General features: G+C 36.7%; 1 protein-coding gene across 1 annotated transcript; it reads right to left on the bottom strand.

Moving 5' to 3' along the window:
• Positions 1-3,349: 3,349 nt before the first annotated feature.
• On the bottom strand, positions 3,350-4,288 carry LOC118828975 (olfactory receptor 4F15-like). The gene has a single exon (XM_036735894.1). The coding sequence runs from the start codon at positions 4,286-4,288 to the stop codon at positions 3,350-3,352; it is 939 nt and encodes a 312-aa protein (XP_036591789.1).
• Positions 4,289-17,992: the final 13,704 nt, after the last annotated feature.

A 17,992-nucleotide genomic window follows, 5' to 3' on the forward strand; every position in this document is an offset into this window, starting at 1 on the left:
TCAACAAGGCCAGATTAGACTGACATAAGGACATTACCCTAACCCCAAGAGAGATTACCTTGCTTAATATTCTACAAGTATATACTATGTTATGGAATGTAATGAGACACAGAGACGCTGGGCTGTAGTTTCAACTGACTTTTGTCAACATCCTTTACAACTCTATTCCATTAAGGAAAATCCTCTTCTTGTATCAGGGTTAAACATACATGGGGGTCATAAAAATGAGGTCATACAGGCTTGCTAGCTCTGCTAAAATAACGTATATAAGTTTTCTCATTGCTTTGTTCAGGCAGCCAGAGTTTATACTCTGACTCCTTGTACGTACAAGTAAGCTAGCTCCGCTATGCTTTAAGGGAAAATAATAAACAACATGGATTTTTCTATCACCTAGCTCTGTTGTTTCCTTCAACCAAATTTTCAGGTTTAACGGAGAGAAGAATATGAAAAACAGATTTTTGTATGTGACCAATGTATTTGTTTTGCTTAATTATGCATGTATGTCACTGTTTTGTTTTGTTTTGTTTTTTTCAGCAAGGAGTAATGTAAAGGAGCTGGGAAGAAAAAAATAAATGCTTATTAATTGAAAAAATAAAATTTAAGTAAAAAAAACCAAAAAATGAAAATAAATTTTAAAATGGATAGTGTATGAAAGTACCTAAAAGGATTAAGTTCTGCTTTAGCACAAATATCAGGAATCTATCATCAATTTATATAGCTCTAATCTAAGTGACACTGACATATTCATTCTAGGTATTCTATATTTGCTCCTCTTTGCATTTTCCCCAGAATTACAAAGAAAAAAAAAAACACTCTGAAAATATGATCCAGAGACCAAAATGTATAGAATATCAGTATGGGTTAAAGTCTGAAAAAGGGGAACCAGGTAGTGTGATAGAGATAAAACCAGACAGGAAATTGGTCCCTAATACTGCACTGCCTCATTATGCAACATTTGTGGGTAGAAAATCAAAGCAAGAAGACCTTTGTTCAAATCTTGACTCTTACCTCTTATAGCTATGTAATCTTAGGCATTTTCTTTTATCTCATGGTCTCAATTTCTTTATTTATGATCTCATTCATTTTACTTTCTTTTGTCATTGATCCTGCTAGCACAGATACTCCAAATGCTATAGAAAAACCTTTCATGAGTGTTTGCCCCCTTGGGAGGACACTTTAAAGTCAATTGCCCTCTTAATCAATGGTATGAAAGCCATCTAACTTGACTCCAGATTTGGGAGAATCATTACTAATGAAAAAATGAGGAATCTATAGAATACTTTCTTTCCAACTTTAATCCACAACCAATTAATCCTCTCTTGTTGGTGCCAGGGACAGCATAGGGAAATTGAGGACAAAGATAACTTTGAATTATATATTTTATGTTCCCATTCCTATACGTGTTTAGTTCTGCTTTACTCAAACACACACACACACACACACACACACACACACACACACACACAGACATACACACAATTCACGTCATATATTTAGTGCATCCCCTGGCAACTCAGGACACTTATTAAAATATCCTATCTAAATCTTCCTTTCTTGGGGTGGGAATAATAACTGCTTTTGATCTATTGAAGGACTGGCCTATGAATTTGGAATTTGACTTAATCTGTTTAGATCTAACATATAACTGGAACCAATGGGCACAACTTAGAGAAAGTTATAGGGAGGGAAATTTCAATGCAATATAATCATGACTTTATAATAATTAGAGTGATACAAATATAGTTCTGATACCTTGTAAAGTAGTTGGAAGAGTCCAATGACTGGGAAATTAATATTGTTAATCTCATGGTATAATATCAGGTTGTATGAATAACCTAAATAATCAATCCTTCCCTAATACTTAGATAGAAAACACAAAAATCAAATTATAAGATGCATGCCATAAAATTTCATTATTCTAACAGAGACAATATTAAAATTCACATGCACAGAACACAAATAAAATAGAAAAAAGAAATGAATTATTGATAGATTTCATCTCAATGTTATATATTAAACAGAAAGGCAAAACTTTCATATTTGCATTTGATCATATATTGTCACATGTTTTGGCCACACTATCTGGCAACAAAGAATGATCCTTCCATAAAGAAATTAATTGTACAGGTTAGGAGGAAATCTACTTCAAGCATATGAAGACCACCCCAATCAAAACTGGTGGATGAGAACAATTTATCCTAGCAGCCAGGAAGGCAGCTGAAGCAGATGCTGGGGAGCACTTAAAGCTTAAACAGACATTGAAGAAGCTAAGACCATCCACTGCAACCTTTTCCATTTGCCAGTTGTGTTGTCTTTTGTCCTGCCACTGGATTTAATTGACCCTGGAAGATAGAGGCTGACAATTCTGTCTTATTTAAATCCAATTCATAGTAAGTCAAGAGATCATCCCATAATGTCATTTGTCCTCTTCGAAAACAATGGACAAAAAACAACAGTGGTAAAGCAAAACTGGGCAAATCTTGGAATCATAAAATCATCAACTTAGAAAAACTATAGAGATGATCTAGGAATTAGGAGGCAGAAAAATATCTCTAGAACATTCCTGAACTAGGAGTTTTGTTCTATACAAATTTCTCATTAAGCTCTCCTCTAACAATGAAAATTACCAACTTTCTGTGACATTTGAGACTAGCAATTGCTCTTCAATTAATAGTCTTAGAAAGTTTCAAGGATAAGGGACATGTTCTGAGTCACACAGCCAATACCTGTCTAAGGAAGGACTGGAACTAAGGTCTTCATGAGTGAGATCACCTCTCTACACCCTACACCATTCTCCCACTCAAGTGAGATTATGCATAGATTTAATTTAGGGAGTTCTGATAAGGTTTACCTAGGGAGCTTTTCTCACAGAATTTTCAGATAAGAATAGGAGGTGCCATTAAATCCTTTGTGATTGAAAAGATAATCTTATTCCTGAGAACTAGATAATTGCTTAGGTCAGTCCTGTGAATTAATTAAGATAGTCAATCTATGAATTTGCATATAAACTTATAAGTAAAACAGCATGGTTTACTTTCCTTTCTCAAAGTATATTTCCTCTTACAGATTTGAATATAAATTAAGAAATTATAAAAAGGTACATCTTAAAATCATAACCGAAATAGAATTTTCTAACCAAAGGAGATCAACAATATTTATTTTTGTTTGTGTCTTTTTTAACAGATGAAGCAGGAGTCAATGTGCCTTTTAGCCCATGGAAATAGCCTTTATACCAATGTGAAGAACATTAAAATAGAGTATGTTGTTATGTTTAGTCCCAGATTGGAATGTTGTCATCCACATGTTAGATAGTGGTCAGTTAAACATACTCTGTTACTCTTAGAGTTATTTACAAAATTTTGCTGGAACTTCCTAGTTGGCTGATCAGCCTCCTCATGGCAACTTTCATTTCTTTGTTCCTGAATGTATATATAAAAGGATTTAGGACAGGGGTGATAACAAAATCAAGAATAAGAAGAAATTTATCCACTGGCATTGTGGGGAATGGCCACAAATAGACAAACATACATGGACCAAAAAACAAGACCACCACAGTGATGTGAGCTGACAAAGTAGAGAGAGCCTTGGACAAACTATTTGAAGAGTGTTTCTGAACAGTGACCAAGATATATACGTAGGAGATGAACAACAGGAATAAGGTGACCATGGAAATTAAACCACTGTTAGCAGTGACTATGAACTGCAACTTGTAGGTATCTGCACAGGCCAATCTGATGAGGCGAGGAAGATCACAATAAAAACTGTCAATTTCATTAGGGCCACAGAAAGGCAAGTTTACCACAAAAGCCAACTGGGTCAGTGTGTGTATGAGGCCAATGACCCAAGACCCCACTATGAGCAAAATACACATTGTTGGATTCATAATGGTCAGATAGTGAAGAGGCTTACATATGGCAACATATCTGTCAAAGGCCATGGAAATTAGCAGCACCATCTCAGTCCCTCCAAACATATGAATGAAGAATATCTGCATAAGGCAACCCAGGAATGATATGGCTTTGTGTTCATAAAAAAGGTCATAAATCATCTTAGGAACAGAAACAGAAGAAAAGCACAGGTCTATGAGAGAGAGGTTAGACAAAAGAAGATACATGGGAGAATGTAAGTGAGGGTCAAAGATTACTGTGAACATAATGAGGAAGTTTCCCAGCACAATGGCCACATAAAACACGAAGGAGAATACTAGTAAGAAAAGTTGCATGGCCCATGAACTGGAGATCCCCAGGAACACAAATTCATATACCATTGAATGATTCACTTCATTCATTGACCTGAATATGATATTACCTGAAGAGAAAGAATTGAGAGAATGAGAACTCTTGTGATAAAGCATCTAGTTTTTAAATTCTAATATTCAAAAAACATCTTCTAATGGTTCAGGGTGCTTTTAAATATCTTGTATTCATTTAAAACTTGGAAGACATACATTTCACATGTACTGGAGAAAAAACATGATTTCAATGAATTCTGTATTTAGATGTCAATGCATACCAAAAAACTTCCACAATCACCCTGCCTTTGAGACCTCAGAAATAAGTTTATCTTACAGTCACTTAACCGAAGGTGTTATGGATTTCTATCCTACCACCACCTAAAACAGTTTTTGCCCTACACCTGACTCAAAGCTGCTTTCTTCTTTTTTGTGATTGTTCAGTTGTTCAATTATATCCAACTGTTCATGACTCCATGGACTTGTCTATGAGGTTTTCTTGGCAAAGATGCTGTAGTAGTTTGCCATTTCCTTCTCCAGTGAATTTGCAAGAGAGCAAAAGAGGCAAATAGAGATTAAGTAACATGGCCAGTTTCACACAACTAGTATCTGAGGCTAGATTTGAACTCAGATATTCCTGACTACAGATGTGGCACTCTATGTACTGACTTTCTTTCTAGCTTCCCATTTTCTTTCTTCCTAGTTCTCCATTTTCACCACTTAGCCATGTTCTCTAACCTAACATCCAACACTAGATGAGGGAACCACAAAGGGCAGGTGTTCCAGTTGAGGAGTAAAGCTAGGCTGCATCATCATGGGAATTAAGAAGGGATCCTTCTGTGAGAGCATCAATCATGCTGATATTAGTGTGGTCTTAACATAACCATGAAGGCATTAGCATAAAGGTACTGATTCCAAGGCTGCAACAGGAATCAGGGCCAGCATGCATCTTCAAAGATTATAAGTGGTTAATGCTACACTGACAAGTAAGTAGGCAAATGCATTGGTCAGGAATACAGTTAAAATACAGCTGAGTATAGTTCTGAAATAAACACACCTACAGACTTTGTAACAACACAGGAAATGAAGCTTCATTAATAAGAAAATGACTAGGCAAGCTACCAAAACAACCCTAAATATACAGGAAGTTCCAACAAGGAACTCACCTATGAAACATATATTATGTTAGATATTCTTCTATTGTTTCACAACAACTTTCCAGCCCTATACTTTCAGAAATATGTCCAAACCAATAGCCCAGACAATCCCAACACCAACAACAGCCTAGAATGTCTGCATTTTCCTTCCAAGATAACACACAGAGTACCCATGATGAAAACAGAGATCTTTGGATCTCACCCATACTTCAAAATATCCTGTATGAATATTCCTCATAAACTCTTTTGTCCTTGTTTGTTACTGATAAATGTTTAACAATCAGCCTCCCAAAAAGATGCATGCAGGGTATCATTTGAAAGGTAATCTTCATTATCAAGACTTCCTGCATCACTTTCTTAAGACTAGGCAATTAACAAACAATGAATAAATCCCTGGTTTATAGTCTTTCTGATTTCTAAGGTGTAAATACACTGAAAATTTAACAATAAGCACTTATCAGTTTGCATGACTCCAACACATCACTGCCCCTTGACCTAGTCAGAATTTTTAACTAATTAAATGGTTCTGACAAGTATCAATATCTTTTCTGAGATTCCAGTAAATGAAGTAGGAAAATAATGTTTTGTTTCATTCAATATCATTTTTTAATTGCTAGGAAGTGATTTATGATGAATAAGTTATTAATGAGTTCTCTTATCCTTTGACCTTTTCTCATACTTTTCCCTTCATGAACCACACACTTCTTCCATACTGTTTAAATCACTGTTTCCAAGACTTACTTCAATGGATTTATTCAAACCATCCTTTTTGCTTGAACCTCCTCCCCCCATTCTCTTCCTATCTAAATTCTACCTATCTCTCAAAGACTAACTCAAAGTCTTCACGAACCCTTCCTTGATGAGCCCAGATCTCAGTGAATTTTCTCTCCTTTGATTTCCCATAGTATTAAATGTCTGAGCCACTAATTTGGTGCATCAAACATGCTAGACTATATTTGTCATTTCGTGCATGCATATCCTGCTTTCCTAAATATGTTGTAATATCTTTGTGGTCAAGATCATTACTCTTTCATTCTCTCATTCATCTCAGCCTTTGTCCCTTTGATATCCCTGCAGTAAATGCTTAATAAATATTAATGACAATATTTTCATAAATCAATTGATACAAAGAAAAGAAGTGGACACAAGAAATGGAAGTAACAGGGAATGTGAGAAAGTAAGAGGAAAATAAGGAAAGAAAATATGGGAAAAGGACTTTGAAGGTGAGGAGAGGTTTTATGACCAAAAGAGATAATATATATAATGTGGTTTTCATAGTGCCTAGAACATACTAGGCACTTAAGTTCCTTTTAAAATTATTAGTTAAAATTGAAACATAGACAGGATATAAGACTGTGCTAAAACTGAAAATTTTATCAAATGGAAATTTTTATTCCTTATGACTGACTGTACCATAACTTATATCCATATAATGAGGTGCAACTAAAGCTCCATTTGGGTTGGCAATCCAGGATAATCATCTGAAGAAACTCAATATTACAATAGAACACTGATAAGACATTTAACTTACCCAGGAAAATGGACTGAATAAACCCCTCACATTCTGCCCAATGCAGTGATTACAATAGAATATCTAGCCCCCATTTATCCTATTCAGGATCTTCTACCTTAAATCACCTTCTTTGTGCCAAGTCTAGCTGTACCAGTTAGGGACTGGGAACTTTAGCAGTAAATGCAATGTGACAGAATCTCAAGTTAAGATGGAACCTCAGCAGCCTTCCAGTTCAACCCACATCAACACAAGAATCTTTTTGTCAACATTCTCTCAAGTTTTCATGCAGCCACCAATTGAGTAATCCCATGGATAAAGACTCTATTATCTTCTAGAGCATCATATTCCACTTAGAGGCAGTTTTGTCAGAACCTTCAACAAATCTGACCTACTTTTTTTTAGTTCTAACACCTGAGACTCTTTTTATATATAATAGCTATACAAATATTTGAAGATTTCTATCAATACTTTTTCTCCTTCAGCCTAGAATTTATCTCTTCCTTTAACTGATCTTCACATCACATCATTTTAAGTCCCCTTATCATCTTGGATGCTTCTACTAGATGATCTCTAGCTTGTCAAAATCCATGCTAGAGTATGGCACTCAAAATTGGACATTATATTTCAGATGTACTCTTGCTGGGTAAAAGGATCATCATCACCCTCACCCACATCCAGTTCCCTATGTTTCTCCTGGTTAAGAGGACTGGCTCTTTTGCTAGTCCTGTTAAACAATTCATTCCTATTGAGTTAAGTATCCATTAAAACTTTGTGATCTTTTTCATAGGATATGATGCCTAGCCACAACTTTTCCCTACTTCCTCCATTCTGAAATCTTACAGTCAAATTTTGACTACAAATATAGGACTTAATATGTATCCTTATTTAATTGTGCTTTATTAGGCCATCATTTTAGCCAATTAAAAAGATTTCGGATTCCATAAGTATATGTGCTATTACTCATAATTTTTCGTACTCTGCAAATTTGATAATTATGGCAGCATGTTTCAGCAAAAGATCTCTCCAGAGCTAGAGTTCAGAAAACTGCTTTGAATTTTACCTCTTTCTAGCATAGTGGTATGGACCTATAGGAAATCAGAAGTTTTCTGGGCTATTTTTACCTTTATCATGTCCTCCTTTCAAATATGCATTTCTCAACTATTGCTGAACTGTGGGTTACTTAATCTCTTAAGTCTCTGTTTTCCATTGTCATATAAGTTTCTGCCTCTGCCTCTATCTCAGTATCAATTGTCCCTCTCTGTAAATTATTTTAGGTCATACTGAATCTACACATATAAAAGTATTTTATCTGTGAAAATTAACCTGAATAATAAATGAGACACAAAGTGACTAGTAAATAGTCATTTTACTTAACTGTCTTGTCCCTTAGATGATGAAAAAATTCTATAATCACAGTCATAATTCCTCATTTTGCCATCTCTTAACCATTCTCCAGCTGGTTATAATGATTCTCCAGTCAGGCATTGACACCATTGCCTTGACAGCTAACGTCCACGTAAAACACATGTAAATACTTTTCTCTGAAGTCCCTCTCCAGAAAATAAAATCCCTTTACTAGAATCTGATTTTCCACATTCTTCTTCCTCTCCTGGATGATAATCATCCTTAGTTATTTACATGCCTTTATATTATTACAAACTAAATTTGCATGTCATTAGTTCAATGATTCTCTCCTAGAAAAATGTAAATACCCAGTGCCATTTTTCTTTTTCAAATGCCACAGAGAAATCTGCTGGACCTCAAGCTCTAGGAAAAAAAAATAAATTTTTCTCCAATCCAGAACAAATCATATTCATATACCCATCCCAAATCTATCAGGAGGCCTTAGACTAAACTCTTGTAGGATATAGGAGTTTGAAGGAGGTTGGTTATTGATTCATTTTGGGCTATCTGCAAGATATGTATGAGTAAAAATAAGTACATCCTAGTTAAATAAAATCTAGGAGAATACCTCAGATTCCATCCTCCTCTACCCTTGGATTGTGGCTGAAAGAGCAAAATTAACCCACAAGCCTTATCGTCCTCCAAATCTCTAAGGGCAGACCAGTTTGCAGAAGGACACTCTAAAATGCTGTAGGTTATAGAGCTGGTAACCCACACTCATCCTTTTCCTTACCAAGGTGGTTCCGAGAGCCTCTAAACCTACTAAACCTTCATCAAATCAAAGGGTGCATTCTAATTATGCATTTGGAGTCACTGCACCAAATGCGGCATTCTAGCATACACCTCTCCAGTCCTTAGGGGAAAGAAGCTATGCTGTAGTTTCCTTCCATAAAACCAACTTTAAATTCATATCTCCTACCTACCTATTTGGAAGAAGAACAAAGTATAGCAATGTCTTCACAGATTTCTGATGCATTTTTAAAGACATGAGTAGTGCTTAAAAAGCTAAAAGGATTAAGTATGACTCCCACACTGACATCAGGGCTCAGTGACCAATTGATGCATCCCTGGGCTCCCCATGGCCACCATGGGAATTATCTTTCTTAGCAACTTTTTATTTTCCCATAACTACTAAAGTAAACTTTGAAAGTTTGGACCCATTCTAAACAGGTAACCCAAGGAGATCACTAATAAAAAAGACAGCCTTCTTATGACCCAAATATTTATAAAAGCATTTTTCATAGCAGCAAAAAAAAAAGCAAACCTGGAAATAATTAATTTGGGAATGACTAAATAAATTGTGGCATCTGAATACAATGGCATGTTACTTTGCTCTAAGAAATTATTAATATGATGAATAAAGAGAAGAATGGAAAGACAAAAACTGATGTTGAATGAAGTAAGCAGAAGAAAGAAAACCATATGCACAATGAATAAAACAATTTAAGTGGAAAACTGGCAAAATAATAAAAAGTGAAAGTTGCAAAACCACAAAAAAAGGCATGGCCCCAAAGGGGAGACTTAAGAGGACATTCCACTCCTTTGCAGAAGTGGGAGATCACAGGAACATTACATCCATTTTCAGAAATTTTTTACATTGATAATTTTTGATGATTTATTTCTCTTTCTGGTTTTCTTTTATGGAATAGTTCTCTGAGAGGGAAAGAGAAAGAGATACATGGAGACTATAAGTCATATCAGGTAATCGGTCATCTACAACATACCAGACACTGTGATAAACACTAAGGATACAATAAAAGATAAAAGACATACCTTGCTTTAAGGTAACTTGCATTCTAATGAGGAAGATGGTGCAAACAACTATGTACAAACAATGGGAAAAATCTCACAGGGAAGACATTAAGGGGAATCAGAAAAGGCTTCTTGCATAAGATGGAACTTAGCTGAGACTTGAAGAAAGCCAGGGAAGCTAGAAGGCAGAGATGAGGAAATAAAGAGTTCCTGGGAAGAAGGACAACAAGTGAAAATGCTCAGCATCAGAAGGTGGAATGTCTTGTGCAATGAAAATCAAGGAGATTAATATCCCTGGTGAGGTATGACATATGAGTAGGGTAGAAAGGTAGAAAGCAGCTAGGTCATGGGTGGGGGAAGAATGCTTCATAAGCACAATAGAGCATTGTCTTTTTGATCTTGGAGACAATAGGGATCAACTGTAGGATGTGACATGGTCAGACTTGCACATTAAGAAGATCACTTTGACAGCTGAGTGGAATCTGGACTGGACTGGAGCCATAATTAAAACACAGGTATTACAATAGTCCAGGAGTTAGGTGATGAGGGCCTCTATCAGGGTGATGACTATGTCAGAAGATGAATGGGTGGCATCTGAGATGTTTCAAGAAGTAGAAACAACAAGACTTAGTAATCAACTGGATGTAAGAAGTGAGACAACGTAAGGATTTAAGGATGACACTTAGGTTACAAACCTAGGTAACTAGGAGAAAAAAGGTACACTTTTCTTTAAAAAATCAATAAAAATTTATTTTAGTAAAGCAAGTTTGGTCCATATAACTCATGAAGAATGACACACACCCTACCTCTCACCCTGCATATGGCATAATAGTGAAATCATCTCATTTTGTGGTAGTACAAAAACTGGAAAGAAAATAGATGTCCATGGATTGGGGGATGGTTGAACAAATTATTACATATGAATGTTATAGAATATTGTGCCATAAGAAGCAATGAACATGAAGAACTGAGTGAAACAAAGATGGAAACTGAATGGGCAGAAAGCTGTAAATGAATAGAACAAGTAGAATAATATACACATCTACAAAAATAATGGAATCTAAAAGAACAGCAAATGATGCCAAGCATTGAGTAATTTTAAGAGCTAGGGAAGAAAGGAAAAAAAAAATATATACCTCTCTTTTTATGGTGAGTCAGGATTGGGGAAATAAGTAAGGAATGTGACATACATTGTCATATGTGGTCACCCAGATTTTATCAAAATGTTTTTATCATTATTATATAATTATCATTATTATTATAACAATAGGGAAATTTTGATTGAGTGGCGTGTGGTATAACCAGAACTGCTTTTCATATGAAAATGATAGTCATCTACAAACAAAATACTCTATTTTAAAAAGGAAAAAAATATGATCCAGAAATAAAGGGGAGAGTATAGAATATTAATTTTGGGAGATAGAGTGCTGGAGAATCAGGTAGTATGATATAGTAAGTACTGGACTGAGAGTAAAAAATAATTATGGATTCAAATCCTCACTCTCCAATAATTCACTAAGCCACCAAAATAAGTTGAAAGACCAATATTCAAACCAGGCTCTTAAACTTTTAGCTATGTGACCTTACTCATCTCACTTGGCTTTTCTGGACTTCAATTTCCTATCTATGGCATTTTCTGCCATTCTTTTTCCTGTTATATTTCATGCCATCAGAGCTACTCAGACTCACATACAACAAAAAATCATCATCAATCATGTCCTATCATCTTTTAACTAAAATCTACAAAGTTAAGCCATACAACCTAATCCTGATTTGGTGTGGTTCAATTCCTCATAAAAAGGCATTGAGTTTGTGGATACGTTTATAAAATCATACAATCAAAGATTTAGAGCAGTAAAGAATCTTAGAGATCATCAAAACTGACTATCTGATTTTATAGAAGAGGAAGCTAAGGCTTGAAGAGGTTAAATGGCTAAAGTCACTTAGCATATGACAGAAGAGAAATTTGAACACAGGTCATATGACTTCAAATGTGGATCATGTTGCCCTGGCAACAGAGAAGAGGGTTTGGCTACTAGGATGAAAGGTCAGCCTGTGACAAATTCTGAGGTAGAAATTTTTCTTTGATATTCCCTCTTTTTTTCTGATCTTCACTGCTGCTTCCCCCATTCTCCAATCACCCTATTCATTCATGTTGCCCCTTTGACATTCAAGGATTCCTATTATTATATCCACTCTACATCTATCCTCTCCAGCCCAATTCTACTAGAAGAGCAACCTGATTTGGGGGAAAGAGCACTGAATTTCAAATCAGAGGAAATCAGTTTAGATTCTAGCTCTGCTACTCAATAGCTCTGCGATCTAAAGTATTGTCAATTATCCTCTCTGGACCTCAGATTCCTCAATTTTAAAAGGAGAGAGGTGGGATTAGACAGACTATAAGGTATTGCCCAGCTCTTACTTTATGATTCTATAATCCTGTCTTTAGATTACCCAATCTTTCCCAAACTTCCTCAGAAAGGCATATATGGAGAGACAGAAATAATAAGACTTGGTATCTGATTGGATGGGGTATTGTGAAAGGCAAAATAATCAAGGATATACCAAGGTAGTGAACCTGGGTCATCAGAAGGTATGTGGTGCCCTCAATAGAATGGTTGGAAGAAGGACAGACAAATCTGTTCAATTTTGAACATATTAAATTTAAGATATCTATGAAACGTCCAGATGAAGTTATCTAGAAGCCAACATGGAACCAAAGGTCAGAAAGAAATGAGATATTGGTGTCATCTGTGTGCAGATTTTAACTGAACTATGAAAGTGGATAGGATCACTAAGAGATAAAGTGAGATGGAAAGAGAGCCCAGCACTGAGTCTTGAGGAATACCCACACTTAGGGGGTAGTAAATGAATAATGTAGTGGGAGACTCAAAGGGAGAGGCCAGATAGATAGGGAGAGAGCCAGAAGAAAGCACCATGTCATGGAAGTGAGAGGAGGTATTGTATACACAAAACGAGTTAGTTGTCAGCAGCATCAAAAGCTTTAGAGAAGCCAATAAAATATGGACCAAAAAAAAATCTGTGATATTGTCCCTGATCCAAAAAATGATTTCTATCTCTCAATGTTTTCATAATACCAGGCAAATTTTGTACTGCCTAGACCTCTGTCTTTTACTTATCTCATTTTCTTTCATGTTGTAGTTTTTGCGCATCTGCTTCAGCTTCTTTATTGTGTCATATAAGCTCCTTGAGGTTATAGCCAGTATTATATATCTGTATCCTCCACACACCTAACAAAATTCCTGGAACATATTCCAACATTTCATGGAACTATGACTTCACTTGGCACTCCCTTCATGGAGGCAGAGCTTAAGCCTTTTATAACATAGGAAATGGATTTTGAGGGATGCAGTGGCTGAAAATTTCATCATTCTGTAGCCAAACTGAAGACATTTAATTGTGTTTGTTGAATATTATTGTTCAAACTAGTCCAACACCTATTCAAGTTACAAATCTTTTTATACCACATTCCTGTGGTTCCCAAAATTAGACACAATGTTGTAGATCTGATCTGACTTTGACAGCATAAAAGGTATTATGACCTCCATTTTCTGGACATTTTAGGGGATTAGGCCTAGACTTGTGATTTCATTAATATAGAGAACTCGTGAATAAAGAAACTTCCTCTATCAGTGCAAGATGGCAAGGATGTGATTGGTGCTCTTGTCCATTTCCATGCTCTCTTATCTCATGATGCTCAATCCCTTTGTAAACTTGAGTCGTCTAGCACTTGAACTGTTTGCTACCTGCTATAGTAGCTGCAGCATAAATCAATGTATCATATTCTTCCAGATTCTCTCCCTTTCACACAAACTTGAGTGATCTAATTTTACAAACACACCATAAATTAAGTCCAAAGGACTGGAAAAGAAGCTAAGTTGTTTTCACATGCCTTAATCTTATGCATTGGAAACTGCTTCACATGATTAAAAGAGCATGCTAATGGGAACAAAGTTCTTATCTTAATTTTGCTACTTAGTAGTTCTAATACTTTGGGAGATTTCATTCTGTCTCTGGCTTCAGTTATCACCTATAAACTAAGGAAGTGGACTTGACTTACTAAATTACTTTTAAGCTCTAATAGTCTATGATTCTTTAAATTTTCCTCTGAAATTTTCCCATATATATATATATATATATATATATATATATATATATATATATATATATATATATATACTATATATTTCCTATATATTTGTATCAGAGAATGAATTCTTACTTCAAGATAGGCTAAATACTTAACCAAATGCAGTGAATCTGGCCAATTCAGAGCACTGCTTATGCCCTCCTTAATTCAGAATGAGTTTCAGTGACTTGGAAGAATAAAACATGAAGCTGGGGTAAAAACGACACCTTCCCTGGACAAATTAATTTAATCTCAATCAGTTAAGACTTCAGGATAGAACAATATTTCTAAGAACTTCATGGTAATGATTTGAGAGCTACAAATAGAGTCACGGCTTTAAAAAGCATCTTTATAACTAATATTTGTGAAAGTGAACTTAAGCTGTCAGTAGTGTGAATATATTTAGATATAAATACATATATATTGATATATATGAAGGAGTGTAGGGGAAAGGTCTAGGGAGGAGCAAATGAGTCTTACAAGATATGACAGAAAGAGACATCTGATAACTATTCAGCAGGTTAAGGATACACAAATAGTCTCAATCATTCTTTATTGGAGTGCCAGTGTGAGATCACTGAATGTGGATTTAAGAGTCCTCTATTAACAGGTCCCAAGGCCAGCACTTATTCTGTGTGTGTGTGTGTGTGTGTGTGTGTGTGTGTGTGTGTGTGTAATAACAAATTTGTTATAAGAGCTTTTTCTTTCAATTAAAAAGCTATGCATGTGTATATGTGTATACATATATGGAGGGAGAGAGAGAGAGACTGAGAGAGAGAGAGAGAGAGAGAGAGAGAGAGAGAGATGAGGAATTTGAGGCAAATGGGGTTAAGTGACTTACTGGGATCACACAGCTAGCAAGTGTCTGAGGCCAGAATTGAACTGAGGGAGATAAGTCTTCTTGATTCCAGGTCCAGCACTGGATCCACTCTACCATCTAGCTGCCTCTTCAGTAAGCTTTTATCATTTGCCAAATATTGAACTAAGTAATGGTGATTTCAAGACTAAGTGAAAGAATGACTACCTTAAAAAAGCTTACATTATGAAAAAGAGACTATGTGTACATATCTCTGTCTCAATCTCTATCTTTGTTTCTATCTCTAACTCTACATCACCTACATATCTACATAAATATACAGGTAGATCTATCTATATAAATATGCACATAGATGCATCCATATGTTTAGATATATAGAAAAAGAGATAGCCTGGGCAAGTGCAGTACCTGATACACCTATATTCACATTTTATATCTATCTATCTTTCTATCTATCTATCTATCTACCGGAAAAAATGCATACAAGTTCAGCACAGGCTGCTGTCCTGGATATTTCTCTGTGTGGAGATTTGATCAACCAACTTTAATTCATACTGCAAGGCAGAGTTCCTCACAGTAGCAGCTGCTCCAAATATATTGAAGGTTCCTCAAAGTGGTGAATTCAGCCTGTTCACACCAGTTTGGCAGAACCGTCCCTAATTTTAGGCTGAGTTCAGTGAACCAGTGGTTAGCGAGGGTGGCATCAGCTCCTGCCAGCAGCAGTGGTTCTGTGGAGAACAACTTGCTAATTTATTTGAATCCCACCACTGGTTCCTCATACATGGCTCCTGAACTCTCAATGATATGTTTCCCATGCCAACAAATCAGGTGGAGGACAGAAACACATTTTTAGGAAAAAGAATTTACTCAAAAGCAAAAGCAAGAATACTAATTACTCAACATCACACCCATAAACTAGTTGCTGTTCAACAAGAGCTTAATAAATGGTTTTGATTGATTGTTTGATTCTTAAGGATAAAAGGTGCTTTTAACTATTTTTTATTCACCAGTAGGTTAAAAAGCAATAGTTTTTATTATGTTTTCTCTTCATCTGTTCTCCATTTGAGTTGCAATTCTTATGAGATGTTTCACTTTCTCTTCTATTTTTTTTTCATTTTTTATGTTTTGTTTAACTTTTTTGGTCTCTTTTAACTTCACAGACTTCCCCTTGACCAATTCTGATTTTCAAGGAATCATTTTCTTTTTTAAGATTCTGGATCTCCTTTTCTAGTTGGTTGATTATCTTTTCATAATCTTGCTTTTCTTAGATTGTTCTTTTATTTTTTCTCAATCTCTCTCATTTGATTTTTAAAGTCTTTTGAAAGTTCTTCTATGAATTCTTTTTGGATAGGTGACCATTTGACATTACTCTTTGGTGAAGGAAAGGGTTTGGGGTTTTTTGGTTGTATTTTTCTGTTTGTTTGTTCCCTTGCTGGATGACCTCTGGTCTTCTCTATTCCCATAGTAACTTTCTACAGTTGTGGTATTTCTCCTTTGCTTGCTCATTTTTTATATCAGCTTAATATTGTAATTGCCTCTAGTCTGAGAGAATGGAGGGTGGTATCCCTAGCCTCAGATTCTCCTTCAGTTTTCCCCTCTGACCTGGAACTGAAACCAAGAGCTCCATTCTCTTCTAAGTGCCCACAGCCAGTGGCAACCCTGCCCCACTGCTTCTATACTCACCACGCATGTTTTGGTTCCTTCTCACCCAGGGCCGAATCTCAACCCAGCTCTGTCTGGAATTCCTTATCAGCAGTGGCTCGCTTAATCTTTCCTGGCTCAGATGTAGACTCTTGACACTGTCCGAGAAATGAAAGTTCCTGTAGCTGGGGAGAAGCTACCTCCCAACAAAGCTAGCCCTAGGGCTTGCCATTTTCAGCACCAGCATGACTGAGGGAACCAGAAGAGATTCTAGCTGAGGAATGAAACTATGTGGGAATATTAGGAAAGAACCCATATGTGAATGTGGCAGCAGAACTATGGGGATCCATAATCATGGCATAGTCATTAAAACAGTAGAGAAAGGAAAATGACTGGGGAATTATTCTAGGGATCCAGCAGTGTCAGGTTAGCAGTGGCAAGTATGTGTCATCATTAAGATAATGAAAATAAAGGGGCAGAGCCAAGATGGCAACTAGAAAGCAGGGACTAGCATGAGCTCACTGCCAAGTCCCTCCAAAATCCTACAAAAAATGGCTCTGAACCAATTCTAGAACTGCATAACCCACAAAATAGCAGAGGGAAGCAGGGCTCCAGCCCAGGACAGCCTGGATGGTCTCTGGGTAAAGTCTATCATGCATGGAGCTGGGAGCGGGGCAGAGCCCAGCATGGGCCGTGCGGACCAACGAGACCAGTAGCTGGGTGGAGCGGGTGCTAGTGCCCTGAATCAGTAAGCTGTGGCAGTTGCCAGACTTCTCAACCCACAAACACCAAAGACAACAGAGAAGGTTAGTGGGAAAAGCTGCTGGGGACAGGGTGATAGAGTTTATGGTTCAGCCACCGCCCCAGGAGCAGTGGAGGTGCGGCAGCTACAGAACTACACCTGCAGTTGCTTCCAGTCCCAGGCCCACCTGGTGGGAGGAATTAAGTGGCAGATCAGAGCGGGAGTGCAGAGCCTGCTGAAGATCTGAGTCCATTCTGGGTTGGGGGTTCTTGGGGAAGGAGGAGTGCTGGTGTGGCAGAGTTGGCTGTAATAGCTCTGAAAACAACAGCGCATCCCCTCAGGCTTGGAAAAAAGTACTCTTTACTCTACAAGCAGTCATACCCCACTGAAAAACTCAAGGGTCAAGTAAGTTGGCTGGGAGTATGGCCAGGCAGTGAAAATGCACCCAGATTCAGTCTCAGATTTTGGAATCATTCTTTGGTGACAAAGAAGACCAAAATATACAGCCAGAAGAAGTCAAGAAAGTCAAAGAGCCTACAACAAAAGCCTCCAAGAAAAACATGAACTGGTCTCAGGGCATGGAAG

The sequence above is a fragment of the Trichosurus vulpecula genome, chromosome 8 (genome assembly GCF_011100635.1).
Source record: "Trichosurus vulpecula isolate mTriVul1 chromosome 8, mTriVul1.pri, whole genome shotgun sequence".
NCBI classification, from domain to species: Eukaryota; Metazoa; Chordata; class Mammalia; order Diprotodontia; family Phalangeridae; genus Trichosurus; species Trichosurus vulpecula.